The sequence below is a fragment of the Eulemur rufifrons genome, chromosome 9, assembly GCF_041146395.1.
Source record: "Eulemur rufifrons isolate Redbay chromosome 9, OSU_ERuf_1, whole genome shotgun sequence".
Taxonomy (NCBI): domain Eukaryota; kingdom Metazoa; phylum Chordata; class Mammalia; order Primates; family Lemuridae; genus Eulemur; species Eulemur rufifrons.
This window is the reverse complement of record NC_090991.1, coordinates 40,372,814-40,399,953: the sequence shown is the minus strand read 5'-3', so window position 1 is coordinate 40,399,953 and position 27,140 is coordinate 40,372,814. Positions and strand designations below refer to the sequence as shown.

The 27,140-nt window shown below is 54.4% G+C and overlaps 1 protein-coding gene across 3 annotated transcripts in view; it reads right to left on the bottom strand.

Moving 5' to 3' along the window:
* Positions 1 to 2,535: 2,535 nt before the first annotated feature.
* LOC138392179 (pleckstrin homology domain-containing family M member 1) overlaps positions 2,536 to 27,140 on the bottom strand; it is a 47,574-nt gene continuing 22,969 nt past the window's right edge. For all 3 annotated transcript variants that reach the window (XM_069482712.1, XM_069482713.1, XM_069482714.1), the window contains 7 exons: positions 21,672 to 21,942; positions 18,171 to 19,091; positions 14,374 to 14,519; positions 10,902 to 11,095; positions 6,115 to 6,178; positions 5,483 to 5,640; positions 2,536 to 4,681 (listed from right to left, as the gene is read on the bottom strand). In XM_069482712.1, coding sequence (XP_069338813.1) covers positions 4,570 to 4,681; positions 5,483 to 5,640; positions 6,115 to 6,178; positions 10,902 to 11,095; positions 14,374 to 14,519; positions 18,171 to 19,091; positions 21,672 to 21,942 — 1,866 coding nt within the window. In that variant the 3' untranslated portion in view covers positions 2,536 to 4,569. The remainder of the gene's footprint in view (positions 4,682 to 5,482; positions 5,641 to 6,114; positions 6,179 to 10,901; positions 11,096 to 14,373; positions 14,520 to 18,170; positions 19,092 to 21,671; positions 21,943 to 27,140) is intronic.

Here is a 27,140-nt window from a genome sequence, read left to right as displayed (position 1 = left end):
TAGGATGGGGGAACGGGGAGGATCCCTGGAGCACAAGAACGCACCCGTCGCCAGGAGGTCCCCTGCGTCCACTGCCCCGCGACTCAAGCTACAGCGGCTTCAACGCGTGGGTCGTCCCTGGGGTTCTGGGCCTGTCCCCTCCCGCCCTGGGACTTGAGGGCAGCCCTTCGCCTACCTCCTCCTCCCCAGGGGGATGCGGCCCTCGCAGCTCCCGCCCCAACGCAGAGCGAAGGGGAACAGGCGCCCGAGCTCCGGGGTGAGGACCTGCGTCTGCGGCACCCTTCCCACCCCGACTCTCCCTCAGCGCCCCCCGCCCGGCCCCGCCGGCACCTCCGGGCGTCCGCTCGCCGGCCTCGTCTCCGCTTGCCCCGGCAGGCGCGCGTGGGCTCGGCGTCTGGCGCTCCCTCCTCGACCGCCCGGCTCCCGCGCTGCCCTGTTTGCTCTGCAACAATATAACTAGGGAGGCGCCGGCGGAGAGCGCCCGGCAGAACTTCCTCCCGGGCTGGGGCTGGGCTGTGGTTGCGAGAGACAATCCCCGGTGTCCTGGCTTCCTGTCCCCTCTGGGCCGGGCCAGCGCCCCAGGAGCAGAGACGCCACCCCCTTCCCCCTGCACCTCCCGGATCCAGGGCCACACCTGGCTGTCACCAGGGAGGAGGAGGAGGCAGCAGGGCTGAGATGGTGGGATGAGGGTGGCGGGAGCCTCCCCACTAGCTTCTCCTGGCCAGATTGCCCTCCCACTGCCTTCCCAGATTGTCCCCCTACCTCCGGGAGAGGAGGGCCACCCTCCAATCTGTCCACAGGGTAAGCTCAGAACCACCTCCTGGAGGCCAGGATCCCAAGTCCAGCCCCAGGTTCCTCCACCCTGGGGGTCTTCTCTTGGGAGTTATCTGCCTCTCTGGGGAAAGCAGCCTGGCCCCTCTGACTGGCCCCTGCACTCACTACAGACATCACAAGCCCCGGCCTGGTGGACCCTGTTCTCAGGGACCTCAAGGAACAGTTGTGTCCGCCTAGGTGCTGAGAACAGCCGCTTCAGGCTAGTGTCTGGGGACGGAGCCCCCACCCCAGCCCCGGCCTCTCTCGACACCACCTCATGAGGCCTGAGGCTTTGGTTGGAACCTGAGTCTAGCCACTTTCTTGAACCCGGGTACCTCTATATCTTTGCCCCTGCTGGGCAAATGAGTCCACACCACCAGGGAGTCTACATTGTGCTGGGCATCTCAGTGTGTCTGAGCCCTTTTGGCATCTTGGGATCCTCCAGGGCAGGCTCCTGCTAGAAAATGGTGGCTGAACCCTCCCCACACCCTACCTCTTAGGTCCCTCTTGCCCCGAGTAGCCCAGCAAGCAAGGCAGGGTGGCAATAGCTGGTACGCAGTGGTTGTTCTCGCCTGGGGCCGGGCAGGTCTGATGCCCAACTCTGCCACTTCCTGGCCTTTAGACCTTGGGAGTTTTGCCTTATTTCTGCATCTCGGTTTTCTTCCTACAGACTGGGGGTGGTAGCACCTACTTCGTAGGATTGTTGGGAAGATTAAATGAGATGCGCTAAGCACAGTGCCTAACACATGGTAAGTGCACACGATGTCTTAGTTATTATTGCTACTTTTATTATGAGATGAGCTCTTTGGGGTTGGGATCGCTAAACCTCCCACCTTCCTTTAGGCAGAAGGGGAGAAGGGGAAACAAGTGTCCTCAGAAGTACCTTGCAGGGGGTGGAGGGGCTGAGCCCACAGTGGGGCAGCACCACGTCACGTGCCCGGCCCTCAACCCCAGTTCCTTTTCTCTTCTCTGGACCTGCCATCTACTGGCCCCGACGAGGTAAGGCCCTTGGGGGAAGCTGGGGCTCCCACATGGGCAGAGGGTCCCCCCTTCCCCCGGTGGGCTGAAAGGGTTCTTCAAGGACAGGAAACTGTGGACCTGAATGCTGTCTTTTTCTGTCCCATTTCCCTGCAACCTGATTCCCTGTCCCGTTAGTCTGTTTCCTTCTGTTCTTACAATGGACAGTGGTGGCCTCCCCTGGAGGGACCCCTGGGCTTCTCCTGGAACTTCTGAGGAAGGCCAACAGCCAAGCATAGGCCACTCTGAACCCTAAAACCATGAGTCCTGAATCCGGGGCCCTGCTCAAATAGCCAGTCCTTCCTAAGCCCCTTCTCTCTCCTGTATCCCTGAGGTTTCACATGATTTGGTGTCAAGGGTCTGTGCTTGGACATGTGAGGCACAGGAAAAGCAGCTGTCGTGGTGGCTTCCATGTGAGTGTCTGTGAGTAAACCTCTCCAAAGTCCCTGAAATCCTACCCAACGGTGGGCCCTGACTGCTGGGCGTGGCAAAGGTGGCAGGTGGCATACAGACTGACACTGTTGCTTACTTACTCCCCCCTCCCTGCCCACTCCTGGTACACGAGCCCCCCGCCCGCAAGTGTTTGCCACGGATCCCCCCAGGCCCTCCCCTGTGACTAACAAGAGAGTGAGGGGCCCTATCGGATGCTAATGGATGGCTGGTGGCCTCCCGCACGCGGCGCAGTGTAAGGATTCAGAAGCCAGGCCAGTGAGTAGAAAGACCAGGTCTTTACTGCAAAATCATTCAAAAATCACACAACACGGCAGCAATTCCTTCAACACAAAGCACTTCTCAGGGCCAGGGCCCCACTGACTAGCAACAGTTTATTGCATAAAATAACATTTTAAAATAGTGTGGGCACTGCCGAGGTTCACCTCAGCGTTCCACTGTTGGGTAAGAGTCAGCTCCTCTGAAAGCATTAGCAGCTTCTCAGTCAGGGTCACTGGGAGGGGCCAGCTCTAATGCTAACAATCCCGCAGGTGGGGGAGGCCCCTCCAACCAGGGCCTCACCCCTGCTGCCTCCTAGGGCACCTTTGGTGGGGGCAGATATCCTCAGAGGCCCAACAGGCCCAAGCCCACCCAGGCCAGAGCAGGGATGGCCCCAGTCAGGCTGCGTTCGTGGTGAGCGTTAATGTGGGCTTTGGGGCTCGGGTGGGGATAAGGACGCGCCTGCGGGTTTAGGAGGCTGTGGGTCTGGGCGCAGGTGACGGGAGGAGGAGCCGGTGTGGTGCCTCCACCTGCCTGCCTGCCGCCTCCTCTCTTCTATTGCACATTCTTCCAGCTCCTCCTCGGGCTGGGCCGGTGACTCAGCAGCAGATCACCCCCAGGGAGGGGTGGGCAGGCTCATTCCTTGACAGTGACAGGCAGATCTCCACCTGAGGCCTCCGACTCTAAGCTGAGGACCCCAGGGCTGAGACAAGAGGGCCTGCTGGGTCCAGCGTGGGCGGGTGGGAGTGAGGCAACAGAGGAAGCAGAGGGACCACACCCCCACAAACCTCAAGGGTCTCAACATAACTGTGAAAACAATTCCAGGCTCCCACCCCAGCCCCAAGAACCCCCTCGAAAGGCAATCCTGTGCCCAGGAAATTTCCCAGTCTCCAGCAGCGCCCTGCTGGGCAAGTCCAGTGAAGCTTTGGGAATTAATGGCTTTGTAAGACTGAGGCTGGGGCTGCTTCCTCAGGGTAGCTTCTCTGCCCGTCCCTGCACATCTCAGCAGTGGAAGGACCGGTCACTACTCCACAGTGCAGGGCCCAGCAGGCACAGCGCCCGAGGCCAGCCCCTGCCTGGGCTTGGCTGCCCTCTCTGGGGTCAGGCGGGCAGGGGTTGTGACCTGAGAGCCCACAGCAGGTGGGCCTGCGGTGTGAGTAGCACCGCCCTGCCTGTCTGCCTAGGAGTGAGGAGGGCATGGGGATGAGGGGTGGGCAAGGTGATGACCTTCCCTGAACCCAGGAAGGTGCAAAGTGCTAACAGTGCTGGTTGAGTCATTTCTCCTTCTCCCGCTGGGACCAAGAGCCCAGGCTAGAGAAGAGCCAGGGGCTCTGACACCGAGAAAGGGGATGGGCCCTTCAGGTGAGGAGTGTGGGAGCGGGGAGAAAAGACGACACAAGGAGAGGAAGCAGGGGTCACCGGGACCGGCCCCACCCTGCCAACGGGCAGTTTGGCGCATGGCAGCAGGGGCGGAAGAAAGGCACCCGGTCCAGCCGCCAGGCTCCGTCCGGCATTGGCTCACCTGCCCAGCTACCTGCCGCTGCCAAGCCAGGCCTCAGTGGCTCCTGCACATCTGCTCAGGGTGAGAATGTCTGGATTTCATGGGTGACTTGTGCAGGCTCAAGAATAAAAAAATATTTTCTGTTGCAATATGAAGGGGAAAAACCCACCTTAAAAAACTAGACCTTTTAATCAGGAATGTGGAATTGGCAATGCTCCCCAGTCTCATTTCCACAGTGTTTGAACAGCCCTAACGGAGGTGCCGTGACAGTGGTGACCAGGGCCTGGTTAGGAACAGGCCCCCGTCCAGCCCCAGACAGGGGGCATCTGGCGGCACCCCCACCTCCTGGAGCAGAGGGTAGCAGGGTGGCCCTGGGGCATCATCAGGGCGTCCTGGGCTTTGTCTGGGAGGCCCGTGCTCTGGTCACATCTGAGGGTCTTCCCGCCAAGGGGACACAGCTGTGACACAGGCTGTGCCCAGGCCGTTGGCACTCACCCCCTGGCCTCCAGGGTGGGATCTGGAGGTGGGGATTAGGTGAGAATGTTCTGTTCCTGGTGCTTGCGCCGGCGGGCACAGCGGGGACAGCCCTTCTTCACCACGGCCTGGCAGCCCTGGTGGAAGACGGTCTTGCACTCGGCACACCTGGGGACAGAGAGGCATACGCTGCTCTTGCTGGCTGGGCGGGAGGCCAGGGCCGGCCAGTGCTTTTGACCAGAGCCCGTGACACGGCTGTGGCTGTGCCACTCGGTCCCTGGCAAGAGTCTTGAAACAATGCTTGCCAGTAAGTCATGCGATACACGCTGATATTCTCTGTCCTATTTTGTTTTTTATAAATGCTGCCTGAGGTTCACTAAATGATTTCTTGCCTATGCTTGAAAGACTCTGCAGTATAAAAGTCTGCTGAATCCTGGCCAGCAGACACCTACTGTGATGAACTAGCGCTAGTTCCCAGCGTTAGTGGGAACTCCCCTCCCACATGGGTTTAGGAAGGTTCGCATGAACTTTTCCATTTAGAGGCTCCTGATGATGAGCAGTGACTGGGAACAAGAATGATCATGACAGCAGCAGAGGCAGTGGCAGGTACCAGCCACCAGGTGCCCACTTTGTGCCGGGCCTTGTGCCAACACTGCAGGGCAGTAACTCATTCAGTCCCTCCTCAAGCCATTCACAGCCTGAGGCCCCGGGAGGCCCTGCTCCGAGAGCCAGCGGAGCCCTGTGAGGGCCCATCTCGTCCCCCGAGCTAGACCGGAGCTGGCAGGACTGCTCAGGCGCAGGCTGTCCTGGACAACCTCCCACCCCTTGGCCCGGGCACAGAGTGATGTCCAATGTGTTCCTGCACCTCAGAGCTGGGCCTGCCACCCCGGGACGCTCCACCAGGCTGTGGGTGTGGGGTGTGGGGGCTGAGGGGTGGGGCTGCGAGGCGCTGGCTGGTGTCCCACATACCTGACTGTGGTGTCAAACTCAAAGGGGAAGATGATGTCGTGGTGGTGGCAGATCTGGCAAATGAAGCCACGCTGGGTGCACAGGTCGCAGTGGTAGACGTGCTGGGAGGCAAATTCGATCAGGGCCTTGAGGAATCCTTCATACACCCCCTCTGCGATCTAAGGAGGGCAAGCGCAGGCCACCAGGCCTTTCAGCAGCTGTGCCGCGAGGCTCCCGGGCACCCTGCCTGGAGAACTTCTACCCTCAGTTCCCACGTGGGCCAAGCAAACCTCCCCGAATCAGGCTGAGTGACGCAGGCGTCCGGCCCTTGTGCACGAGGTTGCTTGGGGGTTATGGGATTTACAGATGAGACCCGAATCCACTGTACCCTCCCTGAGGACAGGAGCATTCCCAACTCTCAGCCCTGTGTCCTGGGATTTGCTGGCGTGCCTGCGTCTTCCAGGGGGTGGGGGCACAGTCACTGTCCCGGAAGCCGGGGGCAGCAAGGCACCCTGTCCCGAGGTGCAGAAAAGCTGAAGATTGCTTCTTGCCTTGGTAGACTACAGGCACCCCCGACCCGTCTCCCTTTCTGATTTCTCCAGGAATGAGGTCCCTCTGGAGGGGCAGGCGGGAGAGGCAGCATGAAATCTCACCTGCTGGAGGTCAGCGACACTGAACCTGTGGGGAGACTCCAGGAGATAATTCCTGTGGTTAAGCCTTCAAAGAAAACACAAGAGATTGTTTAGAAGAGGAGACCAGGCCAACCTGTGCTGTTTGTTTTTGTTGGGCAGCCCTGCTAGCCAGGCAGGACACCTCCTGCGGGGGTGGGGCAGGGGCTAAGAGCAGTCAGCCTGCCTGGACCTAGGACATGGACTCCAAGGTGACTAACCAGCTGCTGGGACCTTGGGCAGGTTACTTAACCTCTCTGAACCTCAGGTTTCCTTCCCTGAAAAATGGAGTTGTTTTGAGGATTAAATGACATATTTATTTAAAGCATCTGCCACTGTGCCTAGCGCATAGTAATCACCTAATTAGTAACAATGAGGACAACGATGACAAATGTTAACACTTATGCCAGGAACTGGGCTAGGAGCTATACACGTATTCATTCACTTAATCCTCAGATCCCCATCATAAGCCGTGAGGCTGGAGCTATTATAATCCCATTTTGAGAAGAGGAAACACAGAGAGGGTAAATAACTTGCCTGGGGTCACACAGCCAGTTAGTGGCAGAGCTGGAGTTTGAATGCAGGCGTCTGGCTGCAGAGCCTGCACCCTTATCCTCCCTGGCAAGGCCTGTAGACATCGATCGCTGTAATTACCGCATCATCGCACACCAGGCACAGAGCTGGGGGCAGAAATGCACGGGATGTGGCCTCTGCCCTCCTGTAGCTCCCGGTCTGGCCTCGGGACAGACTTTCCTCTCTGGTTTCAGTGCCACGTGAGAGGAACTGAGATGTGTCCCACGCACAGCAGATCCCGTTTTGGAGCTCGGGGTGGGGAGCAGAGGACCAGGGCTCAGCCGCCAACCCAGCTCTAGTTTCCACCACACCAATGGCAGGGATCCCGCCGGTCACATCCTGAGGGACAGAGAGGAAGCACCTGCCGAAAATCCCCTGGTACAAAACGCTGCCTGGCCTTGCTGTGTGTGTGTGTGTGTGGGTAGTGGGGGCAGGGGGAGAACAGGCTGTGTCACACGATGCTTGGGAACCTGCCCCAGGATGCCCTGGACATTGGCGGGCAGGATGGTGCCAGCCCTGGGCCTGGCCCCCCAGGGTGCGGACTGTGTGGCATCTAGAATGGGGGCTCAGCCGCAGTCCCCCTGCTGGCCTCAGCTGTGGTCCAGGGGGAGCCCCATCTGGGGTGGCGGTGATGAGTCCCACCAAGCAACCAGGCAGGCCATGGGCGAGAACACTGCCAACCGGCCACTCAGGTGACCAAGCTTCCAGCTTTCTGAGGACAGGAGGCTGCCATTTACCACCAGGAAAACACAGGTGTGGGGGGCGGGAGGGACACGCACAGGCTGGCCCTGAGCTGGCAGGCAGGTGGGGCTGACTTGGATGGAGAGTTCTGTCATCTGCCCTCTGCCCACAGTTATGGAAGCCCCGGAAGCCCCTGTCCCCTGGGCCTGTCACACTCTCAGCAAGGCCCTGCAACTGGTTTCTCTGCAACGCTCAGTCAGGCCAGAGGAGAGAGAGCGCTGGCCCCGGGGTGAGAGGCCACTTCTCCTCCTGCCTCCAGGAGAGAAGCCAGGCGCACTGGGGCGCGCCCCAGGCCTACTCTGGGCCTCAGATTCTCCACCCGCACAATGAGGGGGCCCGAGGCTGACTGCCTGGGAAGGGACCAGAGGAATCTCTACGGCTCTCTGGGAGAGAGTGCAGGACAGAGGAAAAGGCTGCATCTTAGCCCTGTAACTAAGGGAAGGGCCCTGGCCACCCCCGGCCACCCTCCCTGGCTGTGGGGGCACCTGAGGTCTGATGGGTGGACACCCCTGTGGGGCATGTCTGTGATGGTTCTTTCCCAAAGGCCTGAGAGGACACTCCCAGGGGCTTCTCTGGCCCTCGGAGACGTGTCCCAGGCCTGCGGGACAGAGAGCCTGGCCAGGCTGCTGCCACCAGCACAGGGCAGCTCCTCCCTGACTTCGGCTCCCACATGCAAGGGCTGCCCAGGCCTCAGCCCTCTTCTGCGCGGCCTCCCTCTGGCCCACTCAGCCCGGCCTCCCTGCTCCCCGGGGTGATCCCCACACCAGCCCTCCAGCCTCTCCCTCCACTGCCCGCACCCCGCCGCCAGCGCAGTCTTGCCTAAACCGCTGATCAGACACGACAGTCTCATGCTCAGAACCCTGCAAGGGCTCCCCACTGGTGGCCTTAGTTGGCACATGGGCCCTCCGAGCTTTGGTGAGCTGTGGTCCCACCTGCCTTCTGCCACGGGTCCCTAAGCTAGGAAAGGCCCCTTCCCGTCCTTTCTTCTCTTTAGTCATTTTTCTAAACCCCAGTTCAATACACACACGATGGCCGGGCGCGGTGGCTCATGCCTGTAATCCTAGCACTCTGGGAGGCCAAGGTGGGAGGATCGCTCGAGGTCAGGAGTTCGAGACCAGCCTGAGCAAGAGCGAGACCCCCATCTCTACTAAAAATAGAAAAAAATGATCTGGACAGCTAAAAATATATATAGAAAAAATTAGCCGGGCATGGTGGCACATGCCTGTAGTCCCAGCTACTCGGGAGGCTGAGGCAAAAGGATTGTTTGAGCCCAGGAGTTTGAGGTTGCTGTGAGCTAAGCTGACGCCACAGCACTCTAGCCCAGGCAACATAGCAAGACTCTGTCTCAAAAAAAAAAAAAAAAAAAAAAAAATTATAAAAACTACACACAGGATGCCACTGGCATCCACAGGGTGAGGTCTGGAAGCAGGTGGTGGTGGATTCCAGAAGGTACCTGGAACGGGCTGCTTTATTCCCTTTCATAAATATCCTTCCCTTTGAAGACTCTCTTTGCAAAGAAGAAAAATATTTTTTTAAAGAAAAAAAGAAGAGAATCTGCAAACCCTCAGCTAAGATGCCATCTCCTCGGGGAGCTCCTCTGACCCCTGCCACGATGGCTGAGGTGTCCTCCCTGGGACCACATGCCACACTGACCCAGAGCCATCTTTGGTGTGGGCTCTGAGCCCTTCATGTGGCACTCACAACTCAGAAGGCCACTGGAACTTGGGGACCACCAGCCCACTTTCTAGATGGGAAAGCTGGCACCCCAGAAGTGAAGCCACTACACTGACTCACGCCTCGGGTTTGGGGCGAGGCAGGGGCTGTGGGTGCAGTGCTGCTGTCTGGGGTGAGCAGCAGGGCCAGGCAGAAAGAGGCAGGACTGGCCCTGGTGACCAGCACAGGCCAGCTCAGAGACGGGTCAGTGAAGTCCATGAATAAACCATCTCAGCAGGGTGGGGATGGCTGAGTGGGGCCGGCACCCAGAACCCACCCTGCAGGCACCTGGTCTACACAGGTCTGCAGGTCTCTGCAGATGCGTGGCCCCCTGGCCAAGGGAGGGTGACGAGGCCCCACCTGACCCAAGAGATTTCACCACCCTGGTCATGGGGGCAGGAGGGCAGACTCTCTGGAGCCCTGGGTCCTGTAATCTCCAAGTTGGGAGTGAGTCAGCACCCGCTGAGAGATGGTGACCAGTCATCCAGCTGATGATCTGGGTGGACAGAGCCACCCAGGGGAGAAGTCTAAGGTCCCTCAGGACCTCCTTGAGGGCCCAGGAGGCCTGCACTGTGCACCCCAGGCCCCGAGGAGCACTGCAGGCGTGGCTCCGCAAGAACCGCAGCCGGGATCGAGGAGGTGCCCTTCAGACAGGGGCTCTGTGTGCCAGCCCTGTGGGGAGGGGAGCCCAGAGAGGGGAACCTGGAGGGGCTTGTGAGCTAGTCCAAGTCCCCAGCAGCCCGGCAAAGGCAGACACGAAGCCCATGCTGGGCAGTAGGACCAGCTCTTCCACCTAAGGTCTGAGGTCTGCCCTCCTGAGGGCCCCAGGAGAGCACAGCCCCTCAAAGGCCGCAGCCTGGGCTGTGACACAGGGCCAGGAGGTGTTTATGGCAGGCACAGAAAGGCCTTCTAAGTCCATGCTGAATCCCAGCATCACAGCCCGTTCCTGAGCATGAAAGGCCCCAGGGTACCAGGCCCTGGGTACTGAGAAGCTTCCTGAAGGGCATCCTGGGGTTCCTGCCCTGATCTTGCACTCTTTGGGCAATTTTAGGAGGGAAGCTGCCGTGGACACAGCAAGCAGCCCTGGGATGGAGGACTGGCTGGGGCAGGGAGGAGACAGGGCCCCGCCCTCTGTGATCTGGCCCTCGCCTGCCCCTCACCACACTCCCCACTTCCCTCCTTGCTCCAGCCAAAGTGCTCCCTGCTCTTCCTACGGATGGTGCCTTTGCTCATGGCCTGCACATGCTGTTCCTTCCGTCTGGAACACTCTTCTTTCTTTTCTTCCCCTTCCTAATTCCTAATTCATTTTTCATGTCTCACCTTAGAAGCCATTTCCTCTAGGAAGTCTCCCCGCTTTGCCCTGCTCTGATCTGGGCTGCCTGTCTCACCTCTGTGCTTCCAGGGCATCCTAAGTCTCTCTCCTGGCCCTTGCCCCTGGCTGGAGTTGCCAGCTTACTCATCTGCCTTCCCTGCCAGACCGGAAGCTTCCAGAAGGTAGGACTTGGCTCTGCCTTGCTCAGTGTTACATCGCAAACCCCTAGCCTGGTGCTTGGTACTTAGTATATTCTCAATAAATATTTTTGAATCAATAAGTGAATATATGAACAAAAGCACTCCCAAAGGACAAGGTAATTTTCCAAGCTCAATGGAAAGATCTCCGCCTGGCCCTGGCATTTCTCCCAAGTGGATGTCTGGCCTCCGGCACGGGTCCCCTGCGTGCACGTGTACACGCGCATCGTGCTCACCTCTTGCTTAGCTCCTTCAGGGCGCCGCTGCGGCACAGGCCCAGGTAGTCCCCAAGGAGCTTCAGCTGCTCGCGGCTCCGCCCAATAAGGCGCATCTGCTCCACGTGCTCGTACAGCGACGCGTTCACCAGCTGCAGGTTGATGAGGGGCCGGGCCCGGATCTGCGTCAGGAACTTGAGGGCCTGCCGGCAGACCTGGGGGTGGGAAGAAAGGCTGTTCAGGGGGCACCTCTGGGCCGGGCATGGCACTACCTACTCATTCACCTGAAGTACTAGCTTCATTTTACAGTTGAGGAAACAGGTTCAGAGAGATGAAGTGACTTGGCCAAGGTCACACAGCTCATAAATGGTACAGTTGAGACTTGAACCCAGTTTATCTGACTCCCAAACCCACTCTCCCCCTAACGGCAGCTGCCCTCCCTTCCTGGCTATGCTGAGACCAAGGAGGGCCGCCCTAGTCACCGCCCCTCCCACGCCTTCCTGTCCTCCCAGCCCCACTTTCCTGCCTGAAGGAAACAGGCGCTCCCCTCCCGCCCTGACTCAGGAACCAGGTGTCTAGTCTGAGTCAGGCTCCAGCCGCAGGAAGCCGTGGAGCAGACACAGCTTAGCGAGAGGCTTCCCCTCCCCGCGGCTCTCCCAGCAGCAAGCACCAGGCACCCCGCCTCGTGTGGACTTGAGTGACCAACCTCAGCCTCTCCTAACTGATAGGGCGGTGACGGTTCCACCCTCGGTCCTGACCCTCATGCCAATGCCAATAACTGAGCACCCACTATTTGCCAAACACTGGGCTAGGGATGTTGGCCACGTCCCCCCTTCACCCTCAGAACAAGCCCTGAGGGAAGGTGTCCCCATTTTACAGATGAGGGAACAGGCTCAGAGGAGCTAACGTGGTGTATCCAGCCTGCCTGTGGAAAGGGAGCCTGGGCCTGACTGAGGTGCCGTCTCTGAACACCAAGCTGCCATGCTGGCTAAGAAGTCCCTCTCCCCTGTGGCTTCCCCACTGCGTGACAAGAACAGAGGAGCTGAGACGTTCCCCATGGTCGACTACTGTGCAGTGGTCAGGAGAGTCCAGCTCTGGGTCACACCTGGATTGAATCCTGCCTCCACCACTTCCTGCCTGTAGGACCTTGTGAAATGTACCCTCTCTGTGACTCAGTTTCCTCATGTGTAAAATGGGGAAGATAAGAGCACCCAAGACCTGTGGGTTTGGGGCCTTACTGTGCGCTGTTGCTGCTCTGGCTGACCCACTCGTGCGGAGGCCTGGCTGGCACTAGCCAGCATCTGCCCGGGACTGGGGCTTCTTTCTCGTGGGATTATTTTGAGTTTAGATGAACAGAGGTCACCCACGTGAGCTCCTGGCACAGGTCCTAGCATGTAGCACATCCTCGGTAAACATGCACTGCTGTTGGCTGCTGCTTGAGTGCCTGGTGTGGCCCTGCTGTCCCTTTGAGGGCTGGGGGACTTAAAAGGCCCTTAGGAGACCTGCCCCTGTATTAGGGGGCTGGGAAGACCTCTGGCCTCCTGTGTCCCAGCTCCACCAGCATCTCCTGCCTCCCCGAGCAATGGATGACCCCTTCTTTTTCCATAACCTAGGGCCCTGAGGTACCAGACCCTCGGCCTAGGGGCAGCCCAAGGCCAAACTCCCCTGGTGACTTAGGTCACGCTGCTGTTCCCCAGCCCCAGCCCAGCTCTTCCCGTGACTCAGCCCCAGGCCCTGGGTGAGGCTCAGATGAAATAACGCGCAGGAATGCACACTGCACACTGCCAAGCCTGCACATGGGCAGGGGCCTCATGTTCCCCGGGGGCTGTTCCTGCCCCGTGGGAATGGAGGAGACAAAGAAAGAAGCCCCAGGCCTGGGCTGACACCCTGCCAAGTGCCAGCCAGGCCTCAGCACAACTGGGTCAGCCAAAGCAGTGGCAGTGAACAGTAAGGCCCCAAACCTGTGGGCCAGCTCCTTTACTTTGATTGTTTCTGTCTTTCAGGCCAGTGATCTCTGAGAGCGAGATAGGGATTTCCTGATCTCAGATCTGCCTAGAAAAGCATTGTGATTTTCTAGTTAGAAAAAGGAAGTGGTACAAGGATTACAGCAACGAATGAGAGACGGTGCAACAGAAGGATCAGGGTCTTGTAAACAGTGAATGTGTTTTATGGTCAAATGGTTCTTTGCATTTTTGGTAATTTTAATATTTTATTTTACATTTAATATTTTAATTGTACTTACTATTTAATTTAATATTTAATTTTCTCTGTATAGTTAGTTAAATATTTAACACTGAGGGCAGGGGTAGGGACAAGGTAAACAATAAAAAACCCCAAATGAAGCCGACTTCTTTGGGGTTTCCCCTCCCCAGGGAGGTGGAGGCTGGGGTGGAACTGACTCAGTCACTTCCCTATCCTCTGACGAGGACACAGCCACACCAAGCCTGCACGGCCACAGCTTCTGCCTCATGTTCCTGTGCCAGTCTTAGTAGAAATCGATGCCTTTGGAAGAAAGCCAAGTTTGCGCCCCTTGGGGCAGACCCTGACCAAGGGGATTCAGGACAGGACGTGTGCCAGGCCTTGGGGAGGGAAAGGTCACCCTGCCACACCTGTCCTCCCAATATCTGACACACACTGTTACAACCCCCTTTACAGATGAAGAACCTGAAGCGAATTCACTTGTGGTAACACAGCTAGAAAAGCTGCTAAGCTCAGCTGGAGAAGAGGAAAACCTGAAAGTCCTTAGAGAACATCCTATTTGAAAGCATTTTTTGAACATAAAAAAGTACCTAAGACATAGTACGCACCAAGCATGTTATAAAGCAGTATAAGGACAGCGTGATCCCAACTTTATAAAAAGTAGATGTATATGTAAGTAAGTGTACAGAAAAGGGTATACCCTGAAATGTGACAGTGATTATTTCTGGGTTATGACACATAATTTTGATTTATCTTTGGGCTTTTCTGTAATTTAAAAATGTTAAACAATAACCATGTATTATCTTAATAAAGAGGGAGCTCCAGAAAAAGTGCTCTTTAAAAACATGAAATAAGTAAGCTCACGCAGGGCCTGCAGGGCAGTGCAGTCACCTGGCCCTTGCGGGGTTTGCAAAGGCAAGGCTGACACCAAGGGGTGCAGCCACGCATCTGTCCAGCCTATATAGACAGGATCTATATCTAATCTCTCCTTCCAATCCATCCATCCATCCAGTTGCTGGTCCCTTAAACAGCTTTGTCTGTTGCTACAGAGGACCATGCTCAGACTCCCACCTTGGGACCGAGGCAGGCACTGACAGGGCTCTGCCCAGGGACTGTAGACAGGCACCGAGCCTCTCTCTTGGTGAGCCCCCTACATTATTGTGCCTGAACCAGTGACACTAGCTTCCCTGGAGCCAAACTCTTCCAAACAGATAAACAGCAGCAGCAAGGAGGGGACACTCCTCCGTCCCTCAGCAGCCCTGTGTGGCCCTGACAGGCTGGGCTTCAGACTTACCGGGCGCTTGGCGAGGTCCCAGTTGTGGATGATCCTGGCCGGAATCACTGAGGCATCATCTTGGTGGCAGATGTCACAGTAATAGAGGCCAGAGAAGGCACAGAGCTTCGGTCGCACAAAGGAGAAGCCGATCTGCCGGGAGCAGCCTGGGGAGAAGGGTGGTGTGTGAGCGGCAGGGCCAGTCAGCTCCTCCAGTGACATGGTAGCTACTACGGTGGAAAGGACCTGCTAGTGAATTTTTTAATTTTATTTTATTATTTTATTTATTTTTGAGACAGTCTTGCTCTGTCTCCCAGGCCAGAGTGCAGTGGAGTCATCATAGCTCACTGCAACCTTAGACTCCTGGTCTCAAGTGATCCTCCTGCCTCAGCCTGCTGAGTAGCTGGGACTACAGGTGCACACCCCCACGCCCAGCTAATTTTTTCTATTTTTAGTAGAGCCAGGGTCACGCTCTTGCTCAGGCTGGTCTCCAACTCCTGACCTCAAGGGATCCTCCCATTTCAGCCTCCCAGGGTACCAGGATTAGATTACAGGTGTGAGCCACCACAGCCGGCCTTAATTTTCTTTCAAAGGAAAGATAAAAATAATCATCACTCAGATTTTCAACACTCAGAATCAACCGTAATTCAGTCTCTAAGGGCCAGTAAAGGAAAAAAGAAAAAAAAAAAGAGAGAGAGAGAGAAAGAATACAGAAAAATAAAAAGAATCAACCTTATTAATTAATTTTTATGACAACACACTGTAATAATTATCATAGTCATTTTACAGCTGAAGAAACCGATGCTCAGAGATGTTAAGAAATATTCCTGGTCACACAACAATTAAGTGGCATGGCTGGCATTCAAATCTGGGTTTGGTTGGTTCAAACCCACTTTCTGCTCCATTGCCCCTGACTGCCTGTGTTCAGTGTCTCCACTGCTAGCTCAGCAATGCCAGCCTCCCCTAGGCCCACCCCTCCAATGGGGCCCAGAAATGGAAGCAACTCAGTCGGGGCCTCGGCAAACAGAGAAGGAGCTGGGGAGATGGAGCTGGCCCCGGGGGAGGGCAGTTTGCGCACGACCTGGCGCCAGCTTAAACCCAGAGCTGCCTGATACCTCAGGACAGTGGGGCAGGGCCAGCTTCAGCCTCCTTGGGTGGAGGTCCCTCTGCAGTGAGGGGTGGGGGAGCTGGGATGGGGTGTGCCCAGGGCAAAAAGCTAAGGCCCAACTCAAATCCTCAACACTTGCTGTGCCGCCCCCAGGCCTTGGGACCAGAGGGCCCACCATTCTGCTTACCAGCCACCTCATCCTGCCCTTCACCTCATTTTTTCAAGGTTCCATTTCAGAATTTGTAAAATTCAGTAACTACCAGCTATTTTGTGGGGTTATTACAAAGTTTAAACATGACAAGTTTCTAAAAATGCACTGCAAACTATGAAATCCAACCCAGATACCTGCGGTCGGTGTCTGGCCACTGAGCTGTGCGTGCTGGGTGGAAAGGAAGCCCAAGCTTCCCGGTGTCACGCACGATCCTGCTGCAGGCTGGTGGGTGGCAGCCATGGTGAGAGCTGTCCCTGCAGGGTTCATGCCCATGAGCGGGGAGCCACTCCTCAAAAGCCCTGGAGTCCTGGCCACCACCCAGCCTGGGCCCCACAGGCTAAAGAGCAAAGTGTGAATGCTGGGGCGGGTGGGGTGAGGCTGAACCCTGGCTTGCAGGTGGTTTCTGCAGGAAGCTCTACGCTGCCTAGCTTCTCCCATCCTCTGGGGGCCAACCGCAGACCACTTCCTTCTAGATGCTCGAAGCAGGCTTCCCTCCAGTCTACTCCAGCAGGACAGCTCCCAAACCAAGCCTCAGCCTCTTGCTCTGGCCTTCTGCAGCAGGGCAACCCCCCCACAGGCCACCTGAGGGCACCATGGTGACGGAGATCCCACCTCCCCTTGGAGGGAGTGGGAAGAGGCAGCAATGGAATGTGGGCAGGGGGACATCACGCAGCCCTGAATGATACAAGGGCGGGAGGTCCTCTGGGGTCCTGCCTACAAGCACAGGTCTGGGGCTCAACCACCAAGGTCCTGATTTTTCCTCTACCACTGACTAGCTGTGTGAACCTAAGACAAGGTACTTACCAGCTGTGTGCCTCAGTTTCCTCATCTGTAAAGAGAGACAATAGCAGCACCTATCTCTACAGGCTTGTTGTGAAGATTAAATGAGATAATCCGAAGAAGCATCTGACCCAGTGCCCAGCACGGAAGTATCAGATTTGATGAGAAGGGTGCGGCAGGTGTGCTGACTTGGAACATCCATAATGTGTTATTATACTAAGTAGGAAAAAACCAAGTTGCAGAACAACATACAGTTGACCCTTGAACAACATGGGTTTGAAATGTGCGGGTCCACCTATACGTGGATTTTCTTTCACCTCTGCCACTCATGAGAAAGCAAGACCAACTCCTCTTCCTCCTCCTCCTCCTCCTCATTCTGCTCAATGTGAGGATGACAAGGATGAAGACCCTCACAGTGAGCCGCTTCCATTTAATGCACAGTAGATATATTTTCTCTTCCGTAGGATTTCCTTAGTAACATTTTCTTTCCTCCTGCTTACTCCATTGTAAGAATACAGTGCTGGGTGTCCCAAAAGTCTCCATACAAAGGAAAGTTTTATGAAATTTTGTAATGAATATTTTGTAAATAAAGGTACATTTAGCTACAATTTCCCATTTTCCCTATGAATGGTGACTTTTGGGACACCCTATATGTAACATATAAAATATGTGTTAATTGACTATTTATGCTATTGGTAAGGCTTCAGGCAGACAGTAGGCTGTTAGTAAAGTTTTTGGGAAGTCAAAAGTTATACGTGGGCTGGGCGCAGTGGCTCACATTTGTAATCCCACCACTTTGGGAGGCCGAGGTAGGAGGACTGCTTGAGCGCAGGAATTCGAGACCAACCTGAGTCACATAGTGAGACACCGTCTCTACAAAAAATTAAAAAGTCAGCTGAGTGTGGTGGCATGTGACTGTAGTCCCAGCTACTCGGGAGGCTGAGGCAGGGGGATCGCTTGAGCCCAGGTGTCGCTTAGCATCTTCTCAATAACCTGGGTGACAGAGTAAAACTCTTAAAAAAAAAAAATTTGTAGTGGATTTTTGACTGCACGAGGTGGGGGTGGCCAGCACCCCAACCCCTGCATTATTCAAGGGTCAATGATACATACAGAGGTGCTGTCCAATACAGTGGCCATGAGCCACATGGAACCCTTTAAATGTAAATAAATGTAAATGGAAAATTCAGTTCCTTAGTCATGCTGGCCACATTTTAAGCCCCCAGTAGCCACATAGCTACGGCACTGGACAGTGCAGATCTAGAACCTTTTCATCGCAGAAAGTTCTGTTGGACAGCACTGAATAGGATGAGCCCCTTTTTATAATTTAAAAAATTGTGTCCACTTACAAAAGTTTGCAGAAATGTTTGGAAGGATACCATGCCCCTGCTCTGAAAGAATGCAACAGCACAGTAATAAGAAGATGAAGCGGGGTGGGACTCCCAGAGCAGCAGCAGGTGGCACAGCTGCCACCCCAGGTCCCACCCCCCAGCAGGAGGGGGCGGGAGAGGGAAGGAGAGCAGGGCACCCTGCCTATGAGCAGAAGCGCCAGCCCCAGTGCGTGCTGGGGCGGAGTAGAGGCCACAGGTCAAGCCTCATGTGCTGCCCCATCCCAGGGGAGGGACGGGGCACTTGCGGGGTGGAGAGCCTAAATCAGGACCCCGCAGGAGGCAGAGCGAGGCTGGCTGGCAGGCTAGGGGTGGCCGGAGAGCAAGTCAGCACCTGCACAGAAGCAGCCCTGGGAGTCGAGGCCTTTCTCCGTGGGGATGGCCACCAGGTACTGCAGTAGGAAGCCGTTCTCCCGGGTGGCGAACTTCAGCACCTCCTGACAGTTTTCATCCAGACTCCCGCTGAGTGTCACTGCCTCCTCAGCTGTCTCCAGGTAGGACGCCAGGACCTTGCGGACCAGGTCCCTCCACAGGGCAGCCTCCTCAGCATTCCCAGCCTGCAGCTTCAGGACAGCCTTGGCCGTGACGATTTTAAAGAAGGACGGGCCCCCGAGGCTCGCATCCGGCAGGATGTCTCGGATGGTCTCAATGCCATGGGTGTCGCTTAGCATCTTCTCGTTGTTTCTCACACGGAAGCATTTCAAAGACTCCAAGGACAGGGAAAAAATATAGGGCACCCAGGTCCTGTCCATGTACAGGTACAGAAGGGACTCCTTAATAGCGTCTGGCTCTGGAACTTGGGCAGATGACCAGTCCAACTGCGTGCCCTGGAGGGTCGCAGGCTCCCAGGGCAGGTCCGGGTGAGAGGGGCGGTCACCCTGGGGCCCCTCAGGGGGCCCCTCAGGCTGGTCCGGGTACTCGATGTTCACCCACTCATCCTCCGGCTGAGGCCGGGCCTTCTGCAGGGCCTCCCGCACGCGGTCCAGCCAGTCCTCGGCTTCATCCTGGGACGAGGCTCGCAAGGCCAGCTTCTTGCCAGAGAACACCAGCTCGAAGCGCCCGTCACTGTGGGCCGGCCCCACAGCCTCGCAGCGCAGCAGGGAGCAGTTCTCCACACAGGTGCGCCCCTTGTCGCTCAGGTAGAGGCGGAATTCCAGTGGGGAGAGCTCGCAGAAGAGTTCCTTCCAGATGCCCATTGCCCCCCGCCGCTCCAGTGTGCCCAGTTTCATGAGGCCTCGGAATGGGTTGGACAGCCCTGGAGGCAGAAAGAGGCATGTTAGAGTGTGGGCCTGTCCCCTTACTGCCCAAGGCAACCTCTGGTACCTGATGTCCTGTGGTGGGCGTGGACACAGCGACTGTCCCCAGAATGGCCAGATGTGGGCACTGTCAAATGGGGCTTCTGAAAGCTGGACGGGGATATTTTTTGAGCGCCTCCGCCCCACTCTCCCCCTCAGCAGTTGACCTTGCTCCTTGTATTTCACTGAGCAAATAAAAGCACTCAAAAGATTACCTCCATGTCCCAATCACCACACTCACCCCCTTCCCTCCTGTCACTTCTGTATGAGGCTAACCCCCCAACCTGTGCAGGAGGTCCCCCGCCACCTACTCTAGGACAAGAACATCTCACCAGCAGTTCTCCCTCTCTCCTGGGTCATTCCCATCAGCACACAAACAAGCTGTTGTTCCTCCCATCTTTAGAAACCCTCTTGTCTCCACTCACGTCTCTAATTACCACCTGTTTCTCGAGCCTCTTTACAGAAAAACTGCTTGAGGAGGTATAGAAACTCCCTCTCTCCTTTCCCTGCTCCCATCCTCCTTGAACCTGCTCAGATTTGGTGTTTGTCTACTCATTCCACCAAAACTGCCCCTGGGACGGCCAGCAATGCCCTCCCCGTTGCCAAACCCAAAGGCCCCTCCCCAGGCCTCATCTCCCCTCCGTCCCCCTGTCCTCCCAGGGCTGGCACTCAGAGCTCAGTCCCGGGGCCTCCTCTCTTCTCTGCCAACACCCCCTTCTGCTGATCTCACCTGCTCGCAGGGCTTTATGCCAATAATTCCCCATTGCTACCCCCAGCCTAGACTTCACTCTTGAACTTGAGATTCATGTATACACCTGCTCCGTGTGCATCTAGCGGGCACCTCAAAGTTGACACATCCAAAATGCATCCCCAAGTCTCCCACTGCAAACCTGCGTCTTCCCTAATGTTCCTCATTTATAAAATGGCAAAATTCATCCCTGCAGTTGCTTGGGCTAAAAACCTTGGAGTTGCCCTAGATTCTCTTTCCGTCACAGCGACGTCAGCAAGTCCTGGTGGCTTTACCTTCAACACACATGCAGAACCCCCCTTCTCACCAGGTCCACCCCTACCTCCCGGGTGACAGTGACCTGATTAAAAGGTTAGTCAGAGCATGTCCCTCTGCCCAAAGCTCCGCAGTGGCTGCCATGTCCCTCAAAGCAGAAGCCCACAGGCCCCTCCACCGTCTCCTCCGCACGTGCCACTCTGGTCTCCATTATTCCCTGGACATGTCAAGCGTGTTCCCAGCGTGAGGTCTTTGCATTTGTTCTCCCTCTTTGAAATGCACAGATCGCCTGGTGCCTCCCTCCACCCCAATCTCCTCAAAAGTCACTTTATTTGTGGGGGCTTCCCTGACCACCCTAAATGTCAATGGTGCACTCTCCACCTTGGCACTCCCTCAGTTATTGTTCTCCAAAGCATTTATTACCACCTGACCATACTCTACCTTACTTGTTAATTTTCTTATTTCCTGTCTCCCCCTAAATCCCATGAAGAGAGGGACATTGTTTTGCTTCCTGCTGTGTCCCCAGCACCTAGAATAATGCCTGGCACATCACAGATGCTCAATAAATATTTGCTGAATGAATTAATGAGTGAGTGAGGCCTGGGTATCCATACACTGCTCAATTCTCCCTGCTCCCCAGGGGTCTGTCACTAACTAGGGGTTCCAAAGGGCACACGATTCTCTCCCCACCAGCCTGGAGCAGCCTTGGGGGTTTCACACTGTTGTATAAGGTTTCCTGCCCCTCAGGGAACCCAAAGGCCTGGCATAAAGCGCACCTTCTCTGGCACAGTCAGAGGCCGCAGCCAGCACGAGGGCTGAAGGACACACGTAGCAGGAGCCGGCCTGGAGACCAGGCACCACCACACCACCCGGCCCAGGGCCCTGCACCGGGCACAATTCTCTGCTGGGTCACTGCAAACGGAAAATGAGCAGACAGACTAGGGCACACGTTTTTGGTTTTGTTTTCATGAGGAAGCCCATTATGAGGGTTACAGAAAAATTAGGTTCTAGTTATTTCTGGAATTTCACAGGATAAGGAGATCAAGCTGGCCTCATTGTAAACAGCACGTGGAGGACACTAAACAAACAGCAGATCTGATAAACCCCACCGGAGTTATTAAATAAACCATCTAAGATAAAAGTCTTTGGAAGGATCAGTGAAAACACCTAGGGCTTCAAGGGACCTGAGTTTGCTCTGAGCTACAGATAGAATCAAGAGTTCTCTATAATCACAAGTTTTATAGAGTAATTTCAAGGAAAATATTTTCTGTTTCCACAGATGAAACAGTATTTTTGTACTCTGTAGGCAGTTTTGAACATTATTTTATTAAGATTTTATAAGAAAATACAGTACTTTTCCCGAAATGCCTTCCTGAATTACTGAGCATGAATGCTTCTCATTAATACATTCTGGGATGAGGTTTTTCTTGTGAGAACACACCGCCCATTTGGTCATGGAAAACAGGACTTTAGAGCTGCTTTCCGAAAGGCACAGTCCCTGCAGATGGGGCCCACCTGGAACCCGAGAGTCACCTACCCATCTGTCTCCGGTGCACCACCCAGAAGTTCCTATGCTCCTGCGCTGGGGCTGCTTTGCTTTTCCTGCTTCCTGGGGAAGGCACACACGCTTTGTCTAATGCCCCCAGGGAGCAGCTTTTTCTTGGTCCTTGAGAAAAATGCCTGTGGAGACCAGGCCTTGCCTCTGGAGGCCCTCTGGAAGAAGCTACGGGGCAGTCCGAAGCTCTCTCTGGGGGCTGCTCCCGGGGAGGCCGGTAGAAGTCATCTTCTGAGATCCAGCTCTTGCTTTTCTGTTGAGAAAAACCACTTTATTTATTTATTTGTTTGTGGCAGGGTCTCACTCTATCACCCAAGCTAGAGTGTGGTGGTGTCATCATAGCTCACTGCAACCTCTAACTTCTAGGCTCAAGCGATCTTCCTGCCTCAGCCACCTGAATAGCTGGGACTAAGGCACACGCCATAATGCCCAGCTAATTTCCTTCATTTTTTGGAGAGACAAGGTCTCACTATGTTGCCCAGGCTGGTCTTGAACTCCTGGCCTCAAGCAAGCACCCTGCCTCTGCATCCCAAACTGCTGGGATTATAGGTGTGAGCCACCTCACCAGCCAAAATATTTAGATATGACTCAGATACCTAAAATTAACCCATTTAATGTATACAATTCCATAGTTTTGGTATATTCACAGAGTAGCACAATCATCGTTTAAAACATTTTCATCACTCCAAAAAGCAACCACACACCCATCCGCAGCCACTCTCATTTCCCCCCGACCCCTCCAGCTCTAGGCAACCACTAATCTACTTTCTGTCTCCATAGATTGGCCCATTCTGGCCACTTCATATAAATGGAATCATGTAACATTAATCTTTTGTGACTAGCTTCTTTCCCTTAACATGATGTTTTCAAGGTTCATCCATGTTGTAAGCATGTATGAGTGTTCATTCCTTTTTATTGCCAAATAACATTCCACTGTATGATGGCCCACATGTAGTTTATCCACTTATAAGTTGATGGACATCTGGCTTGTTTCTATTTTTTGTCTATTATTAATGTAAATAATGCTGCTATGAGCACTCATATACAAGTTTTTGTGTGGATTTATGTCTTAATACCTTGGGAATATCCTAGGAGCAGAATTTCTGGATCATATGTAACTCTATGTTTAACTTCCTGAGGAACTGCCGAACTGTTTTCCAAAGTGGCTGTACCATTTTACATTCCTACCAGCTATGCATGAGGTTCCAATTTCTCCATAAACTCTCCAACATGTGTTTTATCTGTCTTCTGGATTATAGCTATCCTGATGGGTAGCTATAATCTCATTGTGCTTCTGATTTGCATTTCCCTAATGTCTAATGACATTGGGCATCATCTCATATACTTATGGGTCCTTCTCTACATCTTCTCTGGAGAAAAATCTATTCAATTCCTTTGCCTCTTTGCTTTTCTTTTCCCTCTCTTCCCTCCTTCCTAGAGAGATCTATTCAATTCCTTTGCCTGTTTTCTTTCTTTCTTTTTTTCCTTTCTCTCCCTCCCTCCCTCCTTCCTTCCTTCCCTTTCTCTCTCTCCCTCTCCCGCCTTTCTTCCTTCCTTTCTCTCTCTCTCCCCCCCCCCTTCCTTTCTCTCTCTTTTTTAGACAGGGTCTTGCTCTGTCACCTAGGCTAGAGTGCAGTAGCGTCATCACAGCTCACTGCAACCTCAAACTTCTGGGCTCAAGTGATCCTCCCACCTTGGCTCCCCAACGTACTGGGATTACAGGTGTGAGCCACCATGCCCGGCCCCTTTGCCCAATTTAAAATTGGGTTATTTGTCTTCTTGTTGTTGAGTTGTTATGGGTGAAATTGGTCCCCAAAAGACAAGTTGAAGCCTTAACACCTAGTACCTCAGAATGTGACATTATTTGGAAATTGAGTCTTTGCACATTTAACTTGTTAAGAAAAGGTCATATTGGAGTAGGGCGGGCCCTTCACCCAGCATGACTGACTTCCTTATAAGAAGAGGAGAAAAGACATACACAGAGAGGAGAACACCAAGCAAAGACAGAGACATGGAGGGACAACAACATGTGATAACGGAGGGAGGGACTGGAGTGATGTGTCTACAAGCCAAGGAATGCCAAGGATTGCCAGCAATACCAGAAGCTAAGAAAAAGGTATGGAACCGATTCTTCCTTAGAATCTCCAGAAGGAACCAACCCTGCTGACATCTGGATTTTGAGCATTTAGCCTCCAAACTATCAGAGAATAAATTTCTGTTGTTTTAAGCCATCCAGTTTATGGTACTTTGTTATGGCTGCCCTAGGAAACTAATATAAGTTGTAAGGGTTCTTTATATATATTCTGAATACTAGACCCTTATCAGATATATGATTTGCAAATAATTTCTCCCATTCTGTGAACTGTTTTCACTTTCTTGATGGTACCCTCTGAAGCACAAAAGTTTCTCTGATCCATTTTGAGTCAATATCCGTGTCAGGTGTAAGGAAGGGAAGTGACTTCATCCTTCTGCATGGGGACATCCAGCAGTCCCGGCACGCAGGGTTTCCGGCCCTGCTTCAGGGTTTGAGATGAGGGAGGCCTGGCGAGCAGGACTCGGGCCTCGCCAGCTGCCTCTGCCGCTGTTCCTCCTTCTGCTGCTCTCACTGAGTCTGAGGTTGCTCACTGGCAGGGGGAAGGGGGCTGTCTGGGGTCAGTGGGCTGTGGGAATGGATTCTGGTTCCTTTTTTTCCACTATTTCAAGCCCTCCCTGCCTTCCTGTGCCTAAACATGGAAAAGCGGAGGCAAGGAAGCAGGCTGGGCCACCCTACATGGCTGTCTATACATAGGAAATGAGTCACACGGGGTGGGGCCAGCCCAGCTGTTTTGTTAAGTGCCATCAACCTCACTCTGATGTTGCTATTTCCAACTCCTAAATCAAGGCTGTGTTCCTTGCTGTGTAGACAAGGGAAGAGGAGCCTGGCTCCGGCTGCCCCGCAAGGGTTGGTTTGCATGGCTTAATCCATTCCAATGCTACAAGACCTCTTAAGCCAATGGTGGTGAGTTCTTTTTTTTTTTTTTAAAGAGGAGAAAAAGATACAAATTTATTTAATTTAACGTGTATACACAGGAGCCTTCAGAATGAAAACTCCATGAGTTCTGATTCGGCATCTGGAGGGGGCTTCCCAGAACTGGGGCCCTTAGAAATGGCAAGTGCTTCATTCTGCCAGCGACAGGATGGTGTGTCTGTCAGGGTGGCTACTGGGCGCCACCTGCAACACTGGATTCTGAACAAAGCCTGCCTAGGCCATCAAGGCCGGGGGACTCCTGAGGAAAACAGGCGGAGGAACTGAACCCAGCAGCCACATGGCTGTGCCAGCAGCTGCACGTGCACCGGGGAAATCGGTGAGCCCCAGCCCTGCTAATGGCCCTGATGCGAGATCACTGTCCCTAAAGACTCAGCTCAGGGGTTATGCACCACCTCCTCCTGGAAGCTTCTCTCACCCACCCCCAGCCCACATCCCTCCTGACCCCAGCTGGGCCGGGCCTGACCGGGATCCCATGAGAGTCTGTGCCCCCTACCCTAGCTCCTTTAAGCTGCCCGAGATGGTTAATTTTCTTGGTATCTCCAGCAAGAGTGCCTGGCTCAGAATCATAAAAGAGGAGGGAATAAATCTTGGCCATCCAAATGTGTTTAATGTATAGTAACGAAGGGGGGTCAAGGGAACTAGAAGGAAGGAGACAAATGTGAATTTTAAGATTACGATGTTCACTGGGGAGGGCTTCTCTCTCTACTGATGGCAGAGACTATTAGGAAATGTTCACATGGTCCATTGGCCACAGATCAGCCACCAGGAAATGATGCTATAGGCAAAACCTTTTGTTCTCTTAAGCAACAGGGAAAAACAGTGGGAACATAGGTTCCTTGGAGCTTCTGCACTTGGGCCTGGACAGAGCTCTGAGGCTGTGTGCCCTTCCCGGGGGGTGGGCAGGAGAGAGGGTGAGAGCATGAGCACCACTGTTTCCCTCTTCCCTCCCTTCCTCCTGCCACCTTCCTTCTGCCTGCTCGCTCAGGCCCACAGCTGGGTAGCTCTCTGTCCCTTTAGCAGTGGGGGGAAATCGCCACTGACCAAAAATGCACACTGGAGCTGCACCTGCCACCAGGGACCCAAGAGAGAGGAATGCCACCTTGAGGTACTACAGCTAAATCCGAGACAGGAGTCTGACTGAGGAGTAAGATGCCAGGTCTCTGGGCCACTGTCAGAAGGACCGGACTTTTTGTCCAGTCTGTCCTCAGCGGACAGATTGCCTGTACGCCTAATTGGGGGAAGGGACCACATGCCATGGGGAGGTCCATGGAGACAGTGATTAGAACCAAGACTTAAAAACTCAGACTGCCCTCTGGGAGTTAAACTGTGAACCCAACTCACACCGCCCAGCTTTGGGACATGCAGTCACCCTCGAGAGCTCTCCCACTCCCCACTCCTCTCCTCCCCAGCACTCAGCGCAAGTGTAATTATGATGTGGAGACTGATTTGTCTAATCTAGGGTCTGTCCCCATACTGTAGGGCCGTTCCATCACTGTATCCTGAGCACTTAGCACAGTGGCTTGGCTCATAGTACGTTGTGTTCAATGAATTAAGAAAATTTTTTTTAAAGAAAGATTGAATGGTTCTCAGCGCCATAAAACTTGACAGTGGCCCCCAAGATGTCCCCCAAAATAGTGTCAAATAAAAAGCACATGGCTAAGTGATGGAAGCATGGAAAGACGAGGACCGCAGGGGCAGACATGCAGGACACAGCCTGGCACTGTGCACAGGCAGGGAGCCCAGCAGGCCTGTGTGAGCCGGCAGGCTACACAGTGGTGTGCGGCGACCATGTGCTGCGTGGGGCAACAAATAAATCCACAACTCCCCTGGGAAACAGACACGGGAAGGGGGCAGCATCCAAGGTTCTCACATTAGACTTGGCACCAAGCATTTCCATGTTCCCTAAGCAACCCCCCAACCATCATAGCCCCTGAGGCCAGCAAGGAGGTGGAGCCTGCCCTGGTTAGACTGACCTGACCACCACGTCCACTCAGTGGTGCACTCTGCAAAGTAAACTTACTAGCTGGCATTTCGAGAGTCTCTTGACAGTTCAAGAACTGTTATTAACTGACGCCTACTTTCTCCATGGTACAGTGCTCAGTGCTCGGTGCTGATAACAGAAGTGAAAAGGCTTGGTCCTTTGTAGCATAGAGCTAACATTCTAGTAAGGAAGATGGAAATAAGTAGACAAAGAGATAATACATTAGTGCACATAATGATAAGTGTTAGAAACAAAGTAAAGCAGATAAATGGGACAGAGAGTCACTGAGATGGTGTTTTTTAAGACACGGGGGGCAGGGAAGGCTGACACAACAATGAGGAACAGAAACCAGTTGGCTAAGAGGGAACAGGAAACATAAAAGGTGGAGGTCGGAAGGCGCTTGCTTCTCTAAGGAGCTGCAAGGAGGCCAGAGGGTCAGAAG